General features: G+C 34.3%; 1 protein-coding gene across 2 annotated transcripts in view; it reads left to right on the top strand.

Annotated features, from left to right (window-relative positions):
• The window catches only part of LOC118187877 (voltage-gated inwardly rectifying potassium channel KCNH6-like), a 925,365-nt gene that overhangs the window by 840,309 nt on the left and 67,426 nt on the right, over positions 1–17,630 (top strand). For both annotated transcript variants that reach the window (XM_085810566.1, XM_085810565.1), the window contains 3 exons: positions 1,066–1,459; positions 4,684–4,883; positions 12,257–12,509. In XM_085810566.1, coding sequence (XP_085666692.1) covers positions 1,066–1,459; positions 4,684–4,883; positions 12,257–12,509 — 847 coding nt within the window. The remainder of the gene's footprint in view (positions 1–1,065; positions 1,460–4,683; positions 4,884–12,256; positions 12,510–17,630) is intronic.

The raw sequence follows: 17,630 nt of genomic DNA, 5'->3' as shown, positions 1-17,630 counted from the left end.
AAGAATAAAAAGCAAAACATGTGGCCGCTGATTTGGAACTAATTTGCGATATAAATGGAAAGCAAGGACCTTATCTTTGGCAAGATACAAGACAAATGATGCCATTCATTAGCACCTAATTTATGCTTCTCATTAATAAGGATTATTTGCGCCTAGAACAACATATCGTTTCATTTTATCAAAAGTTTTCAATCCTTAGCAACTAATAGATATTAGTTTAACTGGGCAATCCTTGTCTCGTTCATCATCAAATTAAATTTTCATTTCCCTCCGTAATGTACATACAATTTAAAAGAAAGAAAATTTTTATAAGCATAGTTGTATTTAAACTATTCCTTAGCTAAACAAAAATGTATTTTTATGCGACTTAAGATTGCTTACAGCCAAATCCACAAATTATAAGCGAAATATGGAATCTCGTCATAATCATTGTAACGTTGTAATCGATTGTAAAGTTTCAACGTTTCGTAATCATTACACATTCAAAGAATATTTGAAAATTATTAATATCACAAAAATCTCAGTCTTCAGACTTTCCTCTTAAAGCTGAACTATTCATCTTAAATACTTTCTGAGGCTAGAACTAGGAATTACGATTAGCCTGAGAAAGATAAAAGTATCCTAATGCTTTTCATCAGAAGTATAGTAAGTAAGAAATTCTTGTGATACGATTCTTATGAATTTCACTGCAAATTAAACATGGCACAATTATGCATTGAGAAACTCCAGATAAGTCTATTTGGGCCCTGTGCAGCTTTCTTCCTTCTCTAAAAGCACACACATTTTTAAAATAAATGTAAGTAAATTTCCGTTAAATTATGCTAATAATATCTGGAGAAAGAAGATTTCCTCACCTCATTTCTGAAACAATTTCTTTTAATAAGAACATTTCGAAATCAAAATTAAGCCTTTCATTCAAACTAAAACATGGATGTATCTCCTGTGTCTCATTTTCAGCTAGCAACAAAATTAAAAGCAAAACTCCGGCTGCTTACTTTCATTAAATGCAATAGTGCTTGACCGTAAAATCAACTTAATTCATTTTTTGTATTTCCTGTTGTACAGACGACAACCCTGATCGGCCTTCTGAAAACGGCCCGCCTTCTACGGCTGGTGAGGGTGGCCCGCAAAATTGATCGTTACTCGGAGTATGGGGCCGCTGTACTTCTACTTCTGGTGGCAACTTTCGCGCTGATTGCTCATTGGCTAGCATGCATTTGGTACGCAATAGCGAACGCGGAGCGATCTATGCAGGAACCTAAAATAGGATGGCTGGATGCTTTGGCCAACATGACTCATCAGTATTACAACAATTCTCAAGGAGGACCGAGCATCAAGTCCAAGTATGTCACGGCCCTCTACTTCACCTTCTCCAGTCTGACCAGCGTAGGCTTCGGCAATGTGTCCCCAAACACCAACATGGAGAAGATCTTTGCCATTATAGTCATGCTAGTTGGATGTGAGTATTTTTTCACTTAAATTTATATTAGCATATTATGTTTTTCTTTCTTGTATGATAAAATAAGAAATCGACTGTTGTCATACACAAGCAGTTGGCTATTATACCAATAGTACAGGCTTATTGCATAACTATGGGAGAGAGAAGTTTTCAGCTTGAGGAGTATTATTATGAAGCCTTACTTAATGGTAATTTTCATAGAATTATTTCTTTGCTAACAGCGAGTTATCATACTATCTAAAATTAACTTCTACGTAAGACAGAATAAAAATTTAACAAAATTGTTTATCCACCTCTCACAAAAGCTTACAAATATATAATGTAGAATGCACAACTCAAAAGTATCGATTAACTGCTTGACAATATCATTAAAAAATAATAGTCCTTAAGGGAAAATTGCCCCTTTCGATTAAAAATTAGGCTACCTGTCTTGTAGTATCACTATTTCCATGAACAAATACTCGATAACAACGCTTAATTATTTCTCTTTACTAATCACTTAAAGTGCCTACCATATACGAATTTCGAACGACAGACAAGAAACGCTGCGGCCTCCGACAGATATAGACTGGCTTTGAATTCTCCGAGGCAGCATGATGGGCCTTCACACTGCAGACATGAATTATACTTTACCTTGCTAGATTTTAATCTTTCTTTCGCCTAGCTCTTAATTGCATGTTCTAGTCTGATCAAATGTATATGACCTAAACCAAAGTGAAATTGTGAGAGAGAAAACTGTATCATACCTTCACTTTAGATTGTAGTTAAAACGTTTAGTTAAAAGTTCGCAGAACAGTATTATTTCTGAATCATATGCATCAGATCTACTGGAATTACATTTCGAACTTCTAAATTTCTTTTAAGACATTTCAGTGAAAGTATGTAGCATAGTACTCTTTAAAACTGAATTAAGAAATTAATATCAGTTACGGATAGTTGGTAAAAATGAATTATTATAAACAACAGCAAAAGCATTATTTCTTTTGGTCACGAATTAAAGACAGAAATGGAGCAAAATATGGAATCTGTATTAAAATAAAATATGGAATCTTTGTAAATCTTATATTTTATTTTAATTAAATATGGAATCTTTGTAAATCTTGTGTTTTATTTATTAAAATAAAATATAGAATCTTAGAAACTCTTATATTTTATTTTAATTCTTAGGGAATTCATAGCATATATTAGACAGCGTTGTTTGAGATAAAAGAGCGGTTAAATTTTCATATTAACGATCGCGAATATTATATCCGAAAAGAAAAAAATTAACAAATCTTCGATAGCAAATATTTTTTGGAAATTTAATCATAATTTTGACTTTGGGTCTGCAAAAATTAACCAATTTTTTTTTTAATTCGTGAATTGGATTTCCCTGCAGCGTTTCACATTCACAAAAATTTATCTTCTTTAGTTCCAATTCAGTTCTTCTGAACGTTTTTAAAATGCTATTAACTTAATTTTTCATGTTTCGTTGCTGTTTCTGTGGACAGATGGTACTAACTTTTCTTCGTTTTTATCATTTCCTTTCGGTATAAATATATTCCGTTCTTTACAGCATTTCGTTCCTCCTCATGATGAGGGACCTGCATCTGTTACCATTGAAATTGATAGAATCTTGATTAAAATATACGCTAAACAGAAGGTTGTTGCTTTCCTAATTTTAAAATAGAATTTTATTCAAAAATCTACGCGAATTAAGGTTTTTTTTTTTTTTTTTTGATAATTTAAAATTTTACTGTATTGTTTCTTTTCAATTAGAAGTACAAAAGTTTATTTCCTTACGATATAAAAAGTTAGAGGCTATGAAATTCCAACCACTAAAATCTGGCAATAAATATTTTAAATAATTGAAACAGGAATCCGTAGAATCATAATAAATGGTGAAAACTAACCTGCATTTTGGATCAGTATTAAATAAAATGCCTCAATGCATATTTCAAAAGCAAATTATTCAGCTCCCCAGTAAAGCAAGTCATACTCACATTGTTGCAAACAACGTTGTCAAACAACTGCAGAAGTTTACACGTAGTCTACTTGTTCATATTACATGCACATCGTCTGTTAAACAACATATTTATTCCTGTGAGAAATTGGAAAAATGTATGCAAAATGCTACCGTGCTGAGAAATCGATAACTATTATGAAAAGATTTTTGACTGTCACAGCATTAGTAAGAAACTGTCCTGAGAGAAGTATGAACTGCATCAAATTGATAGAATATCTACAAAATAAACTAGTAACTGAGCAGGAAGCTCTATCACTATAGTTGGTGAAGATGTTGGATCTTTTTAAGATGACACTAGAATGAGCATTATTATGAAAAGCTATGATTATCTTTACTTTTTCTACTAAAGTGTATTTAATAAAAGCCTTCTCGTTATTTCTATGCAGGTTTTTCAATAAACCGCTACTTTCGGATGGTATATCTTTAACACTTTATGAAGTATAAATCATACGAATCTGATTACTATACGAATCATCTCACTGATTACTATTCCATAGACTAATAATATTATTGCACATACTACTAAGAGTATCCTTCTTACTCTACACTTCTCTTTGAGGAGGAATATGTTTAGTTCAAATGTAAAGAGATAAAGAATTTTACCCATTATACTCAATCGGACGCCAGTACCTTAAACTCCAGTTTAGCAATATGCAATCCTGAATATACAACCTCTTCCTCATTACAATCTGGGAAATTTTTATCACTAACTTCCAGTACACGATGAACTTTCAACTATGAACTTAATGACGTGATCTAATAGCGTTAGACCTATTATCTAATAATATTATACCTAAACTATTAAAAAACTATTATTAAGAGCAATCGAGCAATCAAATATGAGTGGAATGTTCTTAATAGTTTTTGGAAAGTTGATTATTGGTTCTAATCCCAAAGCATGTTGAGAAATTCTAAATCTTCTGCATGAGAAATAAGAGCCTTTCGAGAGAAAATTAGTATGAATTATTTTTAACAAGAACTCTTTGACAAGTGAAGCGATCAAAATGGTTATATTTATTACCAATAACTTTAAAGTTGCAAAGAAAATTTTGAAATTAAGATATTTTCACTTTCGGACTATGTTAAAAAAGCACCGTCGTGTGCATTTTCGTACATAAACAACAAAACGTTCTTTGCATATTCACTCACTTCATATAATCTGCTGATTTAATGCCATATGCAAACTCTTCAATCTTAACATTTGTTTTTCGTATTCTAGCGCTGATGTACGCTAGCATCTTTGGCAATGTATCAGCAATTATTCAGAGGTTGTATTCCGGAACAGCACGTTACCACACTCAACTCCTGCGAGTCAAAGAGTTCATTCGGTTCCATCAGATCCCCAATCCTCTGCGTCAGAGGCTAGAAGAGTATTTCCAACATGCATGGACCTATACGAATGGAATCGATATGAACATGGTGAGTATGTGAAGGTCTAATTACTTACTCCTCAATTTCTCCTATCAGCCTAAGATTCTAAATGTATGTATGCCAGACCATGCTGATAATTACGAGTCATTTAAAAACAAAAGTAAATATAAACAGTATAAATCTGATATCCGGACTCCAGTTATTCAAATAGCTTAATCTCTTTCCTAGACTTGGCGAAAATTAAGTTTGACATTAGTGTATTTAGATGATCTTAATTTTTTATCGTTGAAAGGTACTGAATTTCCACCGCTCTGTTTGATCTTCCCTAGAACTAAGAGAAATAAAGCGCTTAAGTATTTCTCTCTCAGTGAAAAACTCTTATTTATTTACATCATTGTGGTGATAATTTAACTGTCATTCTCACGTTCGATTTAAATGTTTCGATGGAATAAAGAAGGCATGGCAAAAACACAGAATTGTTGAAATCTCGTTGTGATTTCTTAATTTAATTTGGTCAGTGTAAAAATAATTCTTTACTCAATTATGTTTTGTATGGCAGTTCAGCATCTCGTGATTCTTCACCTCACCTGTGACCAAGGAGATAAAGAGAGTTGAATCCTGGTAGTTCGAGCTGAGATCAAACTGCCACGGAAGTTTTCCTATTGCATGAGCTTTTCGTGACTTATGGGTTACAGGAATACAAATAAATGCACATTTTGTAACAAGAATGTGAGTCAGTTTCCAGTTTCTAAGTTTTTAATGTAGAACATAATTCTCACGAAGGCATATTTCTGCTCAGCAAGTAATCGCAGGATCTAGAAGTTTCCTAGTTGCGTTTTGCTTCTTGGACGTTAGAGATAATCATGACATTTTTCATGCTTAGGAATGTTAGAGATGATCATGAGATTTTTGATGCATGAATTTTAGCCCAATATCATCAGGTTCGTTACTGTATAATATTTTCTTCATATATGCATCATTCATTCAGAGAGGGCGTCGGCGTTTCCGTGCAATGTTCCTTTCCGATGAATGATAGTGATATCATATTCCTGGAATGTCTCTATACATCTGCCTTTTTGGCCTTCTTGATTCTTGAAATTTAAAAGCAAGGTCAACGATGCATGATCTGTGCGGAGCAGGAATTTTCTGCTGTAGAGATTGTGGTGGAAATGTTCTATGACTATTGTGGCGAGCACATCTTTCCTGATAGCATAGTAATTCCTCTCCGACTAGATAGATTAGGGTTAGATAGACACTTGCTCCAGTATGCCACGACTTGAATTTTGCTTGATTTGCGGATGATCCGCCGTATCAATTTTATGCTCGGCCAAATTAGTTCGATCAATGTCAAAAGATGTGCGGAAGAAAACATGTTGCAATTCTTGAACAATACATTCTGCAGCACTTCTTTCTTAATTGTGTAGTCTACGGTTACTCCGATGTTAGGCTCTCCGAAGATACAGCGACTGGAGGACTGTTGGTTCGTTTGATGCAGATCACTAGAATACATGCTGCAAACACTCTGCCGCTAATTTTAACATTACCTTATGTTAGCAACACTCACAGAATTAACGGTTCTCGATATGTCGGTGATTGCAGAGGCTATTGCTACTTCTTCCGCGTTATTAAAGTTTTTAGTATGTTCCATCATTCATTTAGTATGTTCCATCATTGTTAGTTCCCATCATCATCGAAAACTTCTGTTTTCATCTATGGACTCGGGTAGTACAAATTCTGTTCTTATTGATACTATGATATCGTCTTAAGCTACTATTTGGTGATTGGTTTTGCCTCGCTTATCTTTTAATTCCGAATAGGGTTATGCCCCCAGAGGCAGATTGCAATTCATTATTTTTAAAGTCTGAGGAAAATTGTATTTCCTTATAAACTCCAATCCGAGTATGCAAGTATCTTTAATATCTGCCACATATGCGTGTGATTGTAGGCGGTACTATCAAATATGATTTTAACGTCCATCGATGTCGATTTTATCCCCCGACGCAGTCTGGAGGATAAAAGAGGGAAAAGGTCAGATAAGTTTACCTTCCAATCGTTGAGTGAGAGCTTTTCGAATGATGTTGACATTGGCTCTTGTATCGATGGCCATATTGCAAGGAACTTCAGTTTTGTGTCCCATGATGACGATGAAGGGCTTTAAAACTTTTGGCAACCCCCGTTCCGTAAGATGGCCGCTAATTAGTTTCCAGGCTCTTTGCTGGGAAGCAATATTAGCTCCCTTCTCTTGAGATTGTTCTGCAGTTCTTTCGTACCTGGCTATCAGCACCGCAGTTCCAGTACTTTAGGATCGGTTGATTGTCACTCATTTCTGGCTTAAGGCACTGAATTGCTTGGTTAAATTGTCTAGACGAGCGTCTGTTGATTCATTGGTTCCTAATCAAAAGCAGCTCTGATTTGTTGGCGTTCTGTACTTGTTGCCTGCTGGTCTACCTCAAATTTCATGATGTAATGTAAGACGATTTTTAGATCCTTGATTTCCGACATTAGCAGGGCTTTCTATACCTCAGAATCCCGGATGTCATTGATTAAGTGCTGCAAGGACAGGATTTCCCTTGTTTCCCATTGATTAAGTGCAGCAGGGACAGGACTTTCCTTGTTTCTGTTGAACAATCCGAAACAACGTCAAGGAATAGCCTTTCCAGGTATGTGGTAAGCTCCTGGAGTGTTTCCGTGGGCTTCATTTGGAGAGATTTCAACTGATGCTTGCTATAGTCTTTTAAACTCTTCTCGCCAAAATGCAGCTCCAATGCGCTGGATATAGCTTCGAAGTCTAGTTTTTGGTTTTCGGATAGTGTTTGAAAGACAACCGCTGTGTGTGCTCCCAGAGAAGCGGCGAGATCGCAAACGTTAGCTTAAGAATTCCATCCATTTGTGTGACAATTCGTGGTTAGCTTTAGAAAGTAACGAGAACATTTAGGTAAAAATTTAAAGTAATGAGAATGGTTCAGCCGTCACCATAGATTTCCTCAAACTGTTAACCTTCTTGGCGACAGTAGAAGAAACTCTGTCATCGAAATAATGTTAGACAGCGGAAACGCTTTCTTCAAGTTCTCCAGTTTAATTTTCTACCGTATCTACCCTGCCTTCCATTGCCTCGAATTTATCTTCTATTATGACAGAGCAGGAAACCACAAAATAAGCAGCTGCACCACCATGACGACTTAACAGCTTAATTGCTTATTGCTTGGGGTCATTATGCTTGGGGTCTGCTATTTGCTATAAATGTTTCAATATTTACATAATAAGGAAAATATTACATATTTTGGTTACATATTGATATCAATAACATAACTATGGCATATAAATAACGTAATAGTTGTTTTTGGTAATACAACAATTACTTTTGATTAAGTAAATGCATAATAAAATCAATTTATGCTGCCTTTAAATTGTTGCAGTTTATTTATAACCAGTTATTAGATTTTGGAGCTTTTGTCTAAGGACGTTACTCTTTATTAGTTATTTGAATCATAGTTTGGCATTTTCTGATGTATATCATTGAAAATGTAAATCTTCCGTTACATCAGATTCAAACATATAATGATCGATCGTTCCTGTAGTTCCCCATGGGCATTTATCTCTGTGAGGTAAATTAAAATGATTTAGATATGATGCAAAAAGATCATGGGCTGTTACAAAGAATGTTATGGTACGGCTAGTTGAGATAAGGTGTCTTGTTGGAGTAGATGTAAATTTAAAGATTCTTCTGCCTGTTTCTTCTTGTGACCATTTTGCTTTCCAGAGAGATAAATAATCTTTTTCTAAACATGATTTTAAATAAGAAATTGGGAAGGTATGGTTTCTCAATTTCTTATTTAAATTTCTGACCTTTATTCTTCTATTATGACAGTAATTACTCTTTAAAATTCTTCTGTAGCTGCTTCAATCTTTTCTGGGACTGACATAAAAGTTCCTACCATTTTTTCTTGGCCCGCTTCCATCTTTACTGGAACTGACTTGACAGCCCTTTCTATCCTTTTTGCAATGCAGCACTGTCACCAGCTGTCTTAATTCTCCATCCATCGTAGTGTCACGGGCATTTAATATCACATTTAACATTGTTACGTGCGCACGAATTCAGAATGAATTGAATGTACACAGAACCGATATAAGCTTGATGAAATTTGTTAAGCAATACTTTATACGCTTGGAACTTTTCACACAGAAGGTATTCGCACAGCTCTTCTCAGTATAACCGCACAATTAGTAATTACTACTTCAAACTACCACTAATGTTGAAAACAAAGCAATACAAAGACTCTAAAATGCATAAACTCGCACGGTGATATTTCAATACTCTGAGTGGACTTTTTTGTGGATGTTTATATACAAAATACCCATTTAGAATGCTCAGTTATTTTATTCTATGAAAACATGTCGATAACTGAATGAAACGATACTAACAAAATTCATATAAGCTCTTTACAAAATCCGTGACTAGGAAATATTTGCGAAATCCAGGACATATCACAGCCTGACACTGCAAAATCATCCCACGCTGTCCCTCACAATCGGATTTATTGTCACTTTAACACTATCTTAAATCTAGAGAACGTTAATCGTACGTCGAATTAATTTATCGTTAATAAAATTAATTAATCGTATGTAAATAAATTAAACTTATAATTTTCAAAAACATGGTGAATTCAAACAGCCATCATTCATATAGAAACGTGCAATCAGGCCAGCATAAAAAATTTAAAAAATCATCAAACGGTCTTCAGAAGGAATGCACCAATACAAAGATTCATGGAAAATTAATTAAATTATATCATCAAACTACATTCAGAGCGATTCACTAAAATCTTGTTCTTGAAAAACCTTTAAATCTCGCGTCCTTTCTCTATACGGAAAACACCTTGATTAAAAAACTAATTACAAGTGTCATCATAGAATATTTTTAGCTTCCAAAAGTTAGGAATATATACTAAATGAATCATCGACTTTATTTAACAAAATGCCACAAATAAACAGTATTTTTTGTAAACCAGCACAAATGAACGGCTTCGGCAAATGAAGCATGATGTGTCCTGAATCATTTGCAGTAGCCTTAATGACTGGAGTTTTCACAGCTAACCACCCTTAGTTAAAATCTCTTTTGGTGGGATTTGCTTTTTTGGGAGTACTTTTTACTTACTTTATTATTATTATTATAAGGGAATAGCTCCGATTCTCGTAGCCAGCATAAGCTAGCGGTATGATAAAAAAAAATAAGACTGACCAGGGAAAACAAAATTTTTTTAATCTGAAATGTTTCAGATTTTAAATTACGTCCAAAGGAGCGTTTTTTTTACATTTTGTGTGTTACATTTATTTATTAAATATCACGTTCTTCTCACTTAAACCATAAAATTCAGTTCAACAGCAATATCGAAAAATAGTTTCAAAATGAGCATATAATTTAGAATTTCCGATACAGAGATTCACGCACTGGAGATAAAAGTGTTTTTTTAATTAAATGTTTTTTAAAAATTTTTTTATAACGACGTTGCTATTGCTCGCTTTGAAATCCTTGAGTTTGTTAATCAAAAATTCGTTAAAGTTTTACAAAATATGAAATCGATAATAAAACAAATTCCAAATTTTAAATTTGGTCTTTCACACGCCCATATTCGTAGGAGAATTACATCATTCAAAATTCGATGGCTCTATGTACTGTTGTTTTATAACAAGGCGAGAAAGATACATACATTTATGCAGTTTTTCATTATCTAATTTCTTTAAATATAACACAGGGCGATAATACTTTGTGGCAACAGTTTGAAAAGTGATTCGCCGTTTGTAGTGAATCGACACAAAATCGCCAAAAAAACAATAATCCTTCAGGGACAAAGCCTCTTTGGACTAATAAGAAAAACATATAAAGTTCAGGATATACTTTAGGATACTATATTATTTTTCGTTAAATGGCTACAAAACTCTTGTAGATAAAACCTGGAGAGTTTGCCTTTTACTTCATGTGTTACGTGTCTCTTATTACTTGTCAATTTCTGAAATAATGTCATTTGAAATCCAATTATTTTGAATTGCATTGTATAACAGTAATGGTTTCCTAAAAGAACATGTGCAATCTCATTTAAAATTCCCAGACTTTTTGTAAGACTAATGTCAATGTTTAAGTATCAAGCTTCAACTTTGCCAATTTTTAAGTAGTTAGTGCGTTTAACCCATGTAAAATACTTTAATAAATTCAACTTGTTTTGTTTTTTGATTTGAATTTTCAGACTTTGAAAAATATGGTATATTACATTATTTTTATATCACTAAATATTATTTTTATATCACTAAATAGGTATTACGCAAGGATAAATATTTAAGCAGCTTTTTATTCTTAAAATTTATCTCGATTAAGTGTATTGTATTCCACTGATAATACACAAAAAGTCGTAAACTTTGCTATGCTTCAGAATCTATTTTTATTAATCTATAAGCTAATAGTAATAAGTTTTATTAGTCTATTCCAGGGGTTCTCTAAGTGTGCGCCGCGGAGCCCTGGGGAAACATGAAGTGTAAACAGGGGCGCCGCAAGGCATTTCTATTTACACTTTTACGGATTGTCTCTCAAAAATTGCTGTCTCATTTCACGGAACATCTTTCGAAGTTCACTGAATGGTTTGCAAAATACTTTAAAGAAGAAAATATCTAGAAATATTTGTGAATCCAAAATCTTTTCCATGCTCAAACTCCACCAGAATTCACTTCACAATAAGAAGAGAGTCTCATTGAACTCCCTTGCGACAACAACCTTAAAACAAAATTCGCTTGTTCCGATTTAGTGGAGTTTTGGATAATCATCAAAAATGAATATCCAACTCTAAGTTCAAAAGCTTTAAGGATTCTTATTCCTTTTGCAACATCATATTTATGCTAACCTAGGTTTTCAACTGTAGCTGTAATAAAAAACAAATACCGTTCAAAGATCAACGGGGAACAAAAAATGAGAGTGATAGTGTCAACTCTTATCCCTCGCTTTGAAAAACTTTGTAAAGATAAGCAGTCTCACTGTTCCATTGATTTTTTCCTATTTTTCTTTAATAATAATAAAGAATATTCTTACCAGTTCAATATATATCTACACGAGTTACAGATTTTGGTTGCTTTCATTTCTGTGCCTGGTCACTAGTACCAGTATACAGTGGTATTTAATGAAGTGTTGTGACTTGCTATGACACTATGTAGTTAGCAGGTTGTAAAGCTCAAACCTTGTACAACACTTCGCTGAAGACGACTAGGGCGCCGCGACAAAATATTAAACCTGTAAGTGCATCGCCAACTGAAAATGTTTGGTCTATTTTATTAATCTATAAGCTTTAGTGAGCTCATTCTTTTTTAAATTTTTGCATTAACTTCTAATTAACATTAATGCTAATTAATATATTAAGTAATTATGATTTTGATTACAGGTGCTAAAAGGTTTCCCCGAGTGCCTCCAAGCAGACATTTGTCTGCATTTGAACCGAAATCTGCTCAATACATGCCCGGCTTTTAAAGGCGCCAGCCCCGGTTGTCTTCGGGCACTATCCATGAAGTTCAAGACGACGCACGCACCACCTGGGGATACTTTAGTCCATAAAGGGGATGTGCTGACGTCGTTGTATTTCATCTCGAGAGGGACCATTGAAATCATCAAGGATGATGTCTTAAGAGCAATACTGGGTAAGAAACACATAAAAGAAATGTGAAGTGTTGGTACATTGAAGAGTTATGACTTTTCTATTAACAAATGGGAAAAGGCGCAGAAAGTCTTAACTGTTAAAGTTTTCATGCAATTATTTTTAAGTAAATTATTTTTTTTCTTTTTTCCCTACTTTTTAAATTTGTTATTTTGAAACAGCTGTCTGATATCAATAAGGCGAATGAAAAGATAATAATACAAACACATCGTAATTACTAAAACGAAAACATTGCTCAAGTTTCGAATAATTTGCTAAAAGTGCATGAAATATTTGTAATGCTGTATTTAAACATTTTCAAGCAAATTTTATAGTATATGGCGTTCGTAATAATACCATGACATCTCGGTGCTCTCGTATCATAGCAGCCACTCGCCCTACGCAGCTAGGATTTCGCAAAACTCAAGCTCGAACGTAAAAGTAAAATGACGCAGTATATACGTATAAAAAGTAGCAATAATACTCATGTTGTTTGCTAAGAACATTTTTAATAATCATTCGAGTGACTATAATCAGCTTCTTCAAGTTGCACCGTTCTATATCGCTTCCAACAGTCTGAATATATCGTTGATCCTTCTTGCAGATATCGAATACTTTCTTTTCTGTTAACGTACTGCATCTGTATTTGAGATTGAACGACAAAGCAAATCTCTCAAAGCTCCAAAAATCCACTGTTGAGGGAGTACTCTGCCACTGATGTTCTTACGTCGAATGAACAAAGTGTTTTCGATTTGAACTATTTCATTTGGACTGCCTATTCGCCCATTGAATCTTTGTGTCAGATGTAGGGAATATTTTCCCCATGTAATTGTTCCAATGAATTGCAGTTTTTCGCACATATTAATCTGTTTTTCACATCATTTGATAGACGTATTCTCCTCCGCCTAAGAATACATAAATCTAATTGCAGTGACCAACGATACTCTGGAACCACTAAACCAATTTGCAACACGGATAAGGACCTTCTTCTTTTTATGATTTTTAACATTTATATCTGAAAATGGTTTTTTTCGTTAACATATAGTTTTCTGTTGTGGCTCTTTTCGTATACTCACTTGTCAAGTAAAAATCTCTTTCTTGAAAATTATATAGTACGTATTAATCCTTTCCAGGTCTTTGGACGTACCAAATTGGATGTATACCGAACCAACTTTTCCAATAAAAATCGAAAGGAGAATATTTTTTCTCATCTTATAGACAAACTATTGTTAGTAATATTAAAATACAAATGCACTGGATGAAATATACACTGTACAGAAATGAAGCACTGTACATGCTACTTCACATAAATGTATTTATGCTATACATATCAAAAAAGGTTTTTCAGCATGCTCTTTAAAGTCTCTGGTCTTTGCTTGGTAATCGATTTTCTTCCCTTGCAAAGTTAGCCGATTTAACAGCATCTTTGTTTTTCACAATGGTAGACACCATCATACTTGGCATACGGTGCACAATACCCGAGTACCAAATAAACATTTTCGCGCCCAAATACGATGCGTATCAAATTAGACGTATTGAAGTGATACTGTATTTATTAAATGTTTTGTTCTTACTAGCATTTCATGTGAAGTATAGTATCTTAGATAGATGCACATTACAAAAGCAACACTACTTTTTTTTTTGTTTCAACAGACAACAGTTGATCGATTTTGAAACGTTAATTTGGTCATCATGCATCGTGGTGCAATTTGTTTTGCTTAAGTATATAAATAATAAATTATTTCCCCTTATATTAATTTTTTCATTTCCTGTTTCCGCTGATGACGATAGTAAAAAAATCAGAGTTCAGGTACTCACGTGAATATTGATTGTGAATTGATTGAAATCACGTGAATTGACCTACTAATACGATTGTTAATCTCAACTTTGTTTTTCAGAATTATCAAATTGTAGAGTTCCGCACTCTTTTTGTACTAAAATGAACGTTGAGGAACCTAGTAAACTTGTTAGCGACTTATCGCTGAGTTCAAACAACTAAGACGTAGACTCGAGAAGGGATAAAATATCCTTTATTTCCGTCAGAATAAGATGAACAGGCTTACAACAAAGCCTCCACTTGGGCTTTAACTCAAAAATAAAAAAATAAAAGCTAACTTAGAATTAACCAAAAGAGTATTATCCGAGTTTAACACAAATCTAACGTGTTAATTTAAACTAGCCGGCGAATATCAAAAGGCGCATAATATACGGCCAAGCCTGAACTCTTCTAGAGAGACTTAGTCCGAAGGCAAACGCGCCGTACTCAAGATTCCTAGCTCTCTTTCTCTCACGAAGTAAGCTGAATCTTTCTTAAATACTACTTCTAACTCAATTGCATTCAAATCGATTCTAAAAACTCATTCTGGTGGGGAATTGTAAGTTGAAACAAGAGTCGATAAGATAGTATATTGAAATAAAAATAACTGTTATAAAATTGAAATATACCTTACAAAATGATTTCAACGCTTTATGTTGCGCTGAACGCTGGTAGTTCGGTCTGGGATTTTATTCCGGCGAACGGACTGGCTGCATGGGCGTTTTCGTGGTTTTCCCCATGTGTGCTAGTTTTCCTTAAAAAGACCTCCACTTTCCGTGTAGTGCCTAAAGAAGGAACACATAATAAGTATTTAAAAAAAAGAAAAAAAATCCTTGATGTTGATAGCATTTATCGATACTGTAGATTTTAGAAAACGCAATTTAGAAAATTTCATCGGCAGGTTTAGACAAATCTGTAAAATGTTTAATGAAGTGCTCACATTTTATCGTATAAAACAATAAATACTTTTTAGAAAATAATTCTACATGAAAAAGTGTCCATGTAGAAGACCAGAATTTAAAATATGAAAAATCTGATTTTTTTCCATTGCTACGTTACTAACTATTTTACCTGCATGACTAATTTATAACACCTTAGCTTTCTCTCATTTATTACTTATCTTCCTAGGCGAATGATGACATTTCCGTATAAAGGTAGATGTTGCTCCTCCGATTTTTGAAAAGTTTTTTATGCAGGAAAGGCACATATTTTTCATAGTCTGAAAAATCTAGAGAGTTTAATTTAAAATCTCCCCTAATCTCAGCTACTAGTTTTGCTTAATTTTAAATTTTACATTAGCGCATTTCCCGAGAAGTTAGATTAAATTATAATTTTACTAATGTTCTTGTATTAAAATATAAACTGCACCTTTGAATGCAGACTTTGACTCCAATAACTTCGGGGATATCACGGCTATTATGGAAATCAATAATCGGCATCATCCATAAATCGATAGCCGTTGTTACTACTGTATTTAAGAAGACTACCCCTGCAGAGACCAAAGTGCTCTAGATAATCAGCAATCGTTTTAGAAAGATTTCACTATTTAAAAGAAAATATCTTTTTAAAAATATGTCTTAAACAAAAATATACATTACATTTTCAGTAAAAATTCCGCGCATACTTTTTCTTTTACTCAAATCAGTATTTATTTTTTTGGCACTAAATAGGCCTCTAACAAGGAAAAAGTATATTAGCGAGAAATTCCTCGAATTTTATTTTTAGTACTAAACAAGTACAAATTTTGTAGTTTTTTTCTTGAGAAGTGTTTAATATTTCGTCAGAAAATATAATAAAGTTTTTATTAATAAGTCCGCTAAAATGTCTGATAAAATTGCATATTTATTGATATGCTCACTGAAGGAAAATAAAATCCCAACACCAAAAAGAAGTTTAACTACATAACCGAAATTTGAAAGGAGTGTTTGCACATCTGTAAAATTATTTCTGCGCACTAGACGAATAAGTGTTTCGCTATTAGCACCACTATGAACTTGAAAATAACGTTTGCTTTAAATACACTACGTAAAACTTCTTGCGCTTAATTAACTTCTGGAATGAGCGTTGTTTGTCAAGAGTGGACGTTGAGAGATTTGAGTTAAGAATATCTTATTGGAGATTAAAACGTCAGTAACAGCAGCTTGCTGAATTTGAAAGTGGCCGTGTAATAGAACTACGAGAAGGTGGATTTTCATTTCGTTATATTGACGACATTGCAGTGATAAGAATCTGCTGAGATGTATCCGCTGTAGATGCGTGTTGACAGCAGTGGTCACGGGAATGTACTCTCTTGAGAAAGCCAAATTCTGGGAGCACATGTGCCACCACTCAAAAGGAAAGACCGCTGTATTTACTGTGTTCATGTCTGAAGCTTATTTCATCTTCAGCAAACATGCGAGCTTTTTTGGCACTAGTGTGATACAGCGAAATGTAAAAAATCGATTACTTAAGGAACACCTAATAGCCAGACACCCTGTAGCAGTCATACTACTAACTCCAAATTACAGCCATCTGTGACATAAGTGGTCTCGAGCTAGAGCTCATTTGAGAGAGGAGTAGAATTCTATTGTGAAAGCTGTTTCTGTTTTTGGTGCCAGTGACGGCCGTATGTTGGTCAAAAGGAGGCCAGGTGGGCATTTGAAACCAAGCTGTCAATGGCGTAGACACATTGGACCTACGCTACGAGTTATGCTCTGGGGAGCAATTTCCAGTGGCAACAGGAGTACTCTCGCTGTTACCCCACACACCTTGACCACAGATTCATACTTCAGACTATCGAATGCACAGAGTGTTCTGCCACTCTTCAACTTGTGTTACAGAAAGCATTTTATAACATGATAATATTTGTCCCCCCTCCTTTGCTATCAGTCTACAGATATGTACATCAACCTACGGAAAGCGTGTCGACATGTTGACCTGACCTACGAGGTCGTCCGATCTTTCTTCCATCGAACATGTATGAGACTTGATTGGACAACAAATGAAGCAAAATCCGCATCCAGCATGCACTGTTGCTGATTTGACGGAACAGGTATCGAACGTCATCCCACAAAATGGCATACGACATTTGCGCGACACAATGCATGCACGTTTGCATAAACGTCGTGATTCAACCTTGCTCAGCACTGTGATTACTACAGAAGTTATTAATGTACCACCATTTCACATTTCAAATGGCTCTTCCTGCGCATAATTTAATCCTTTCGCGGGCAGTAGCTACAAAGTCAAGCCACCCAAAAATATTTCTTTTTCTCTAAGTGTGCAGCGGCTAGCTTCGTTAGCCACCTGCATTGATTGAAGCTGAAATGC

The sequence above is a fragment of the Stegodyphus dumicola genome, chromosome 2 (genome assembly GCF_044657685.1).
Source record: "Stegodyphus dumicola isolate Sdum_Otavi_A_Nest chromosome 2, ASM4465768v1".
NCBI lineage: Eukaryota > Metazoa > Arthropoda > Arachnida > Araneae > Eresidae > Stegodyphus > Stegodyphus dumicola.
The sequence above is the reverse complement of the archived record's forward strand: the minus strand, read 5'-3'. Positions and strand labels throughout refer to the sequence as shown.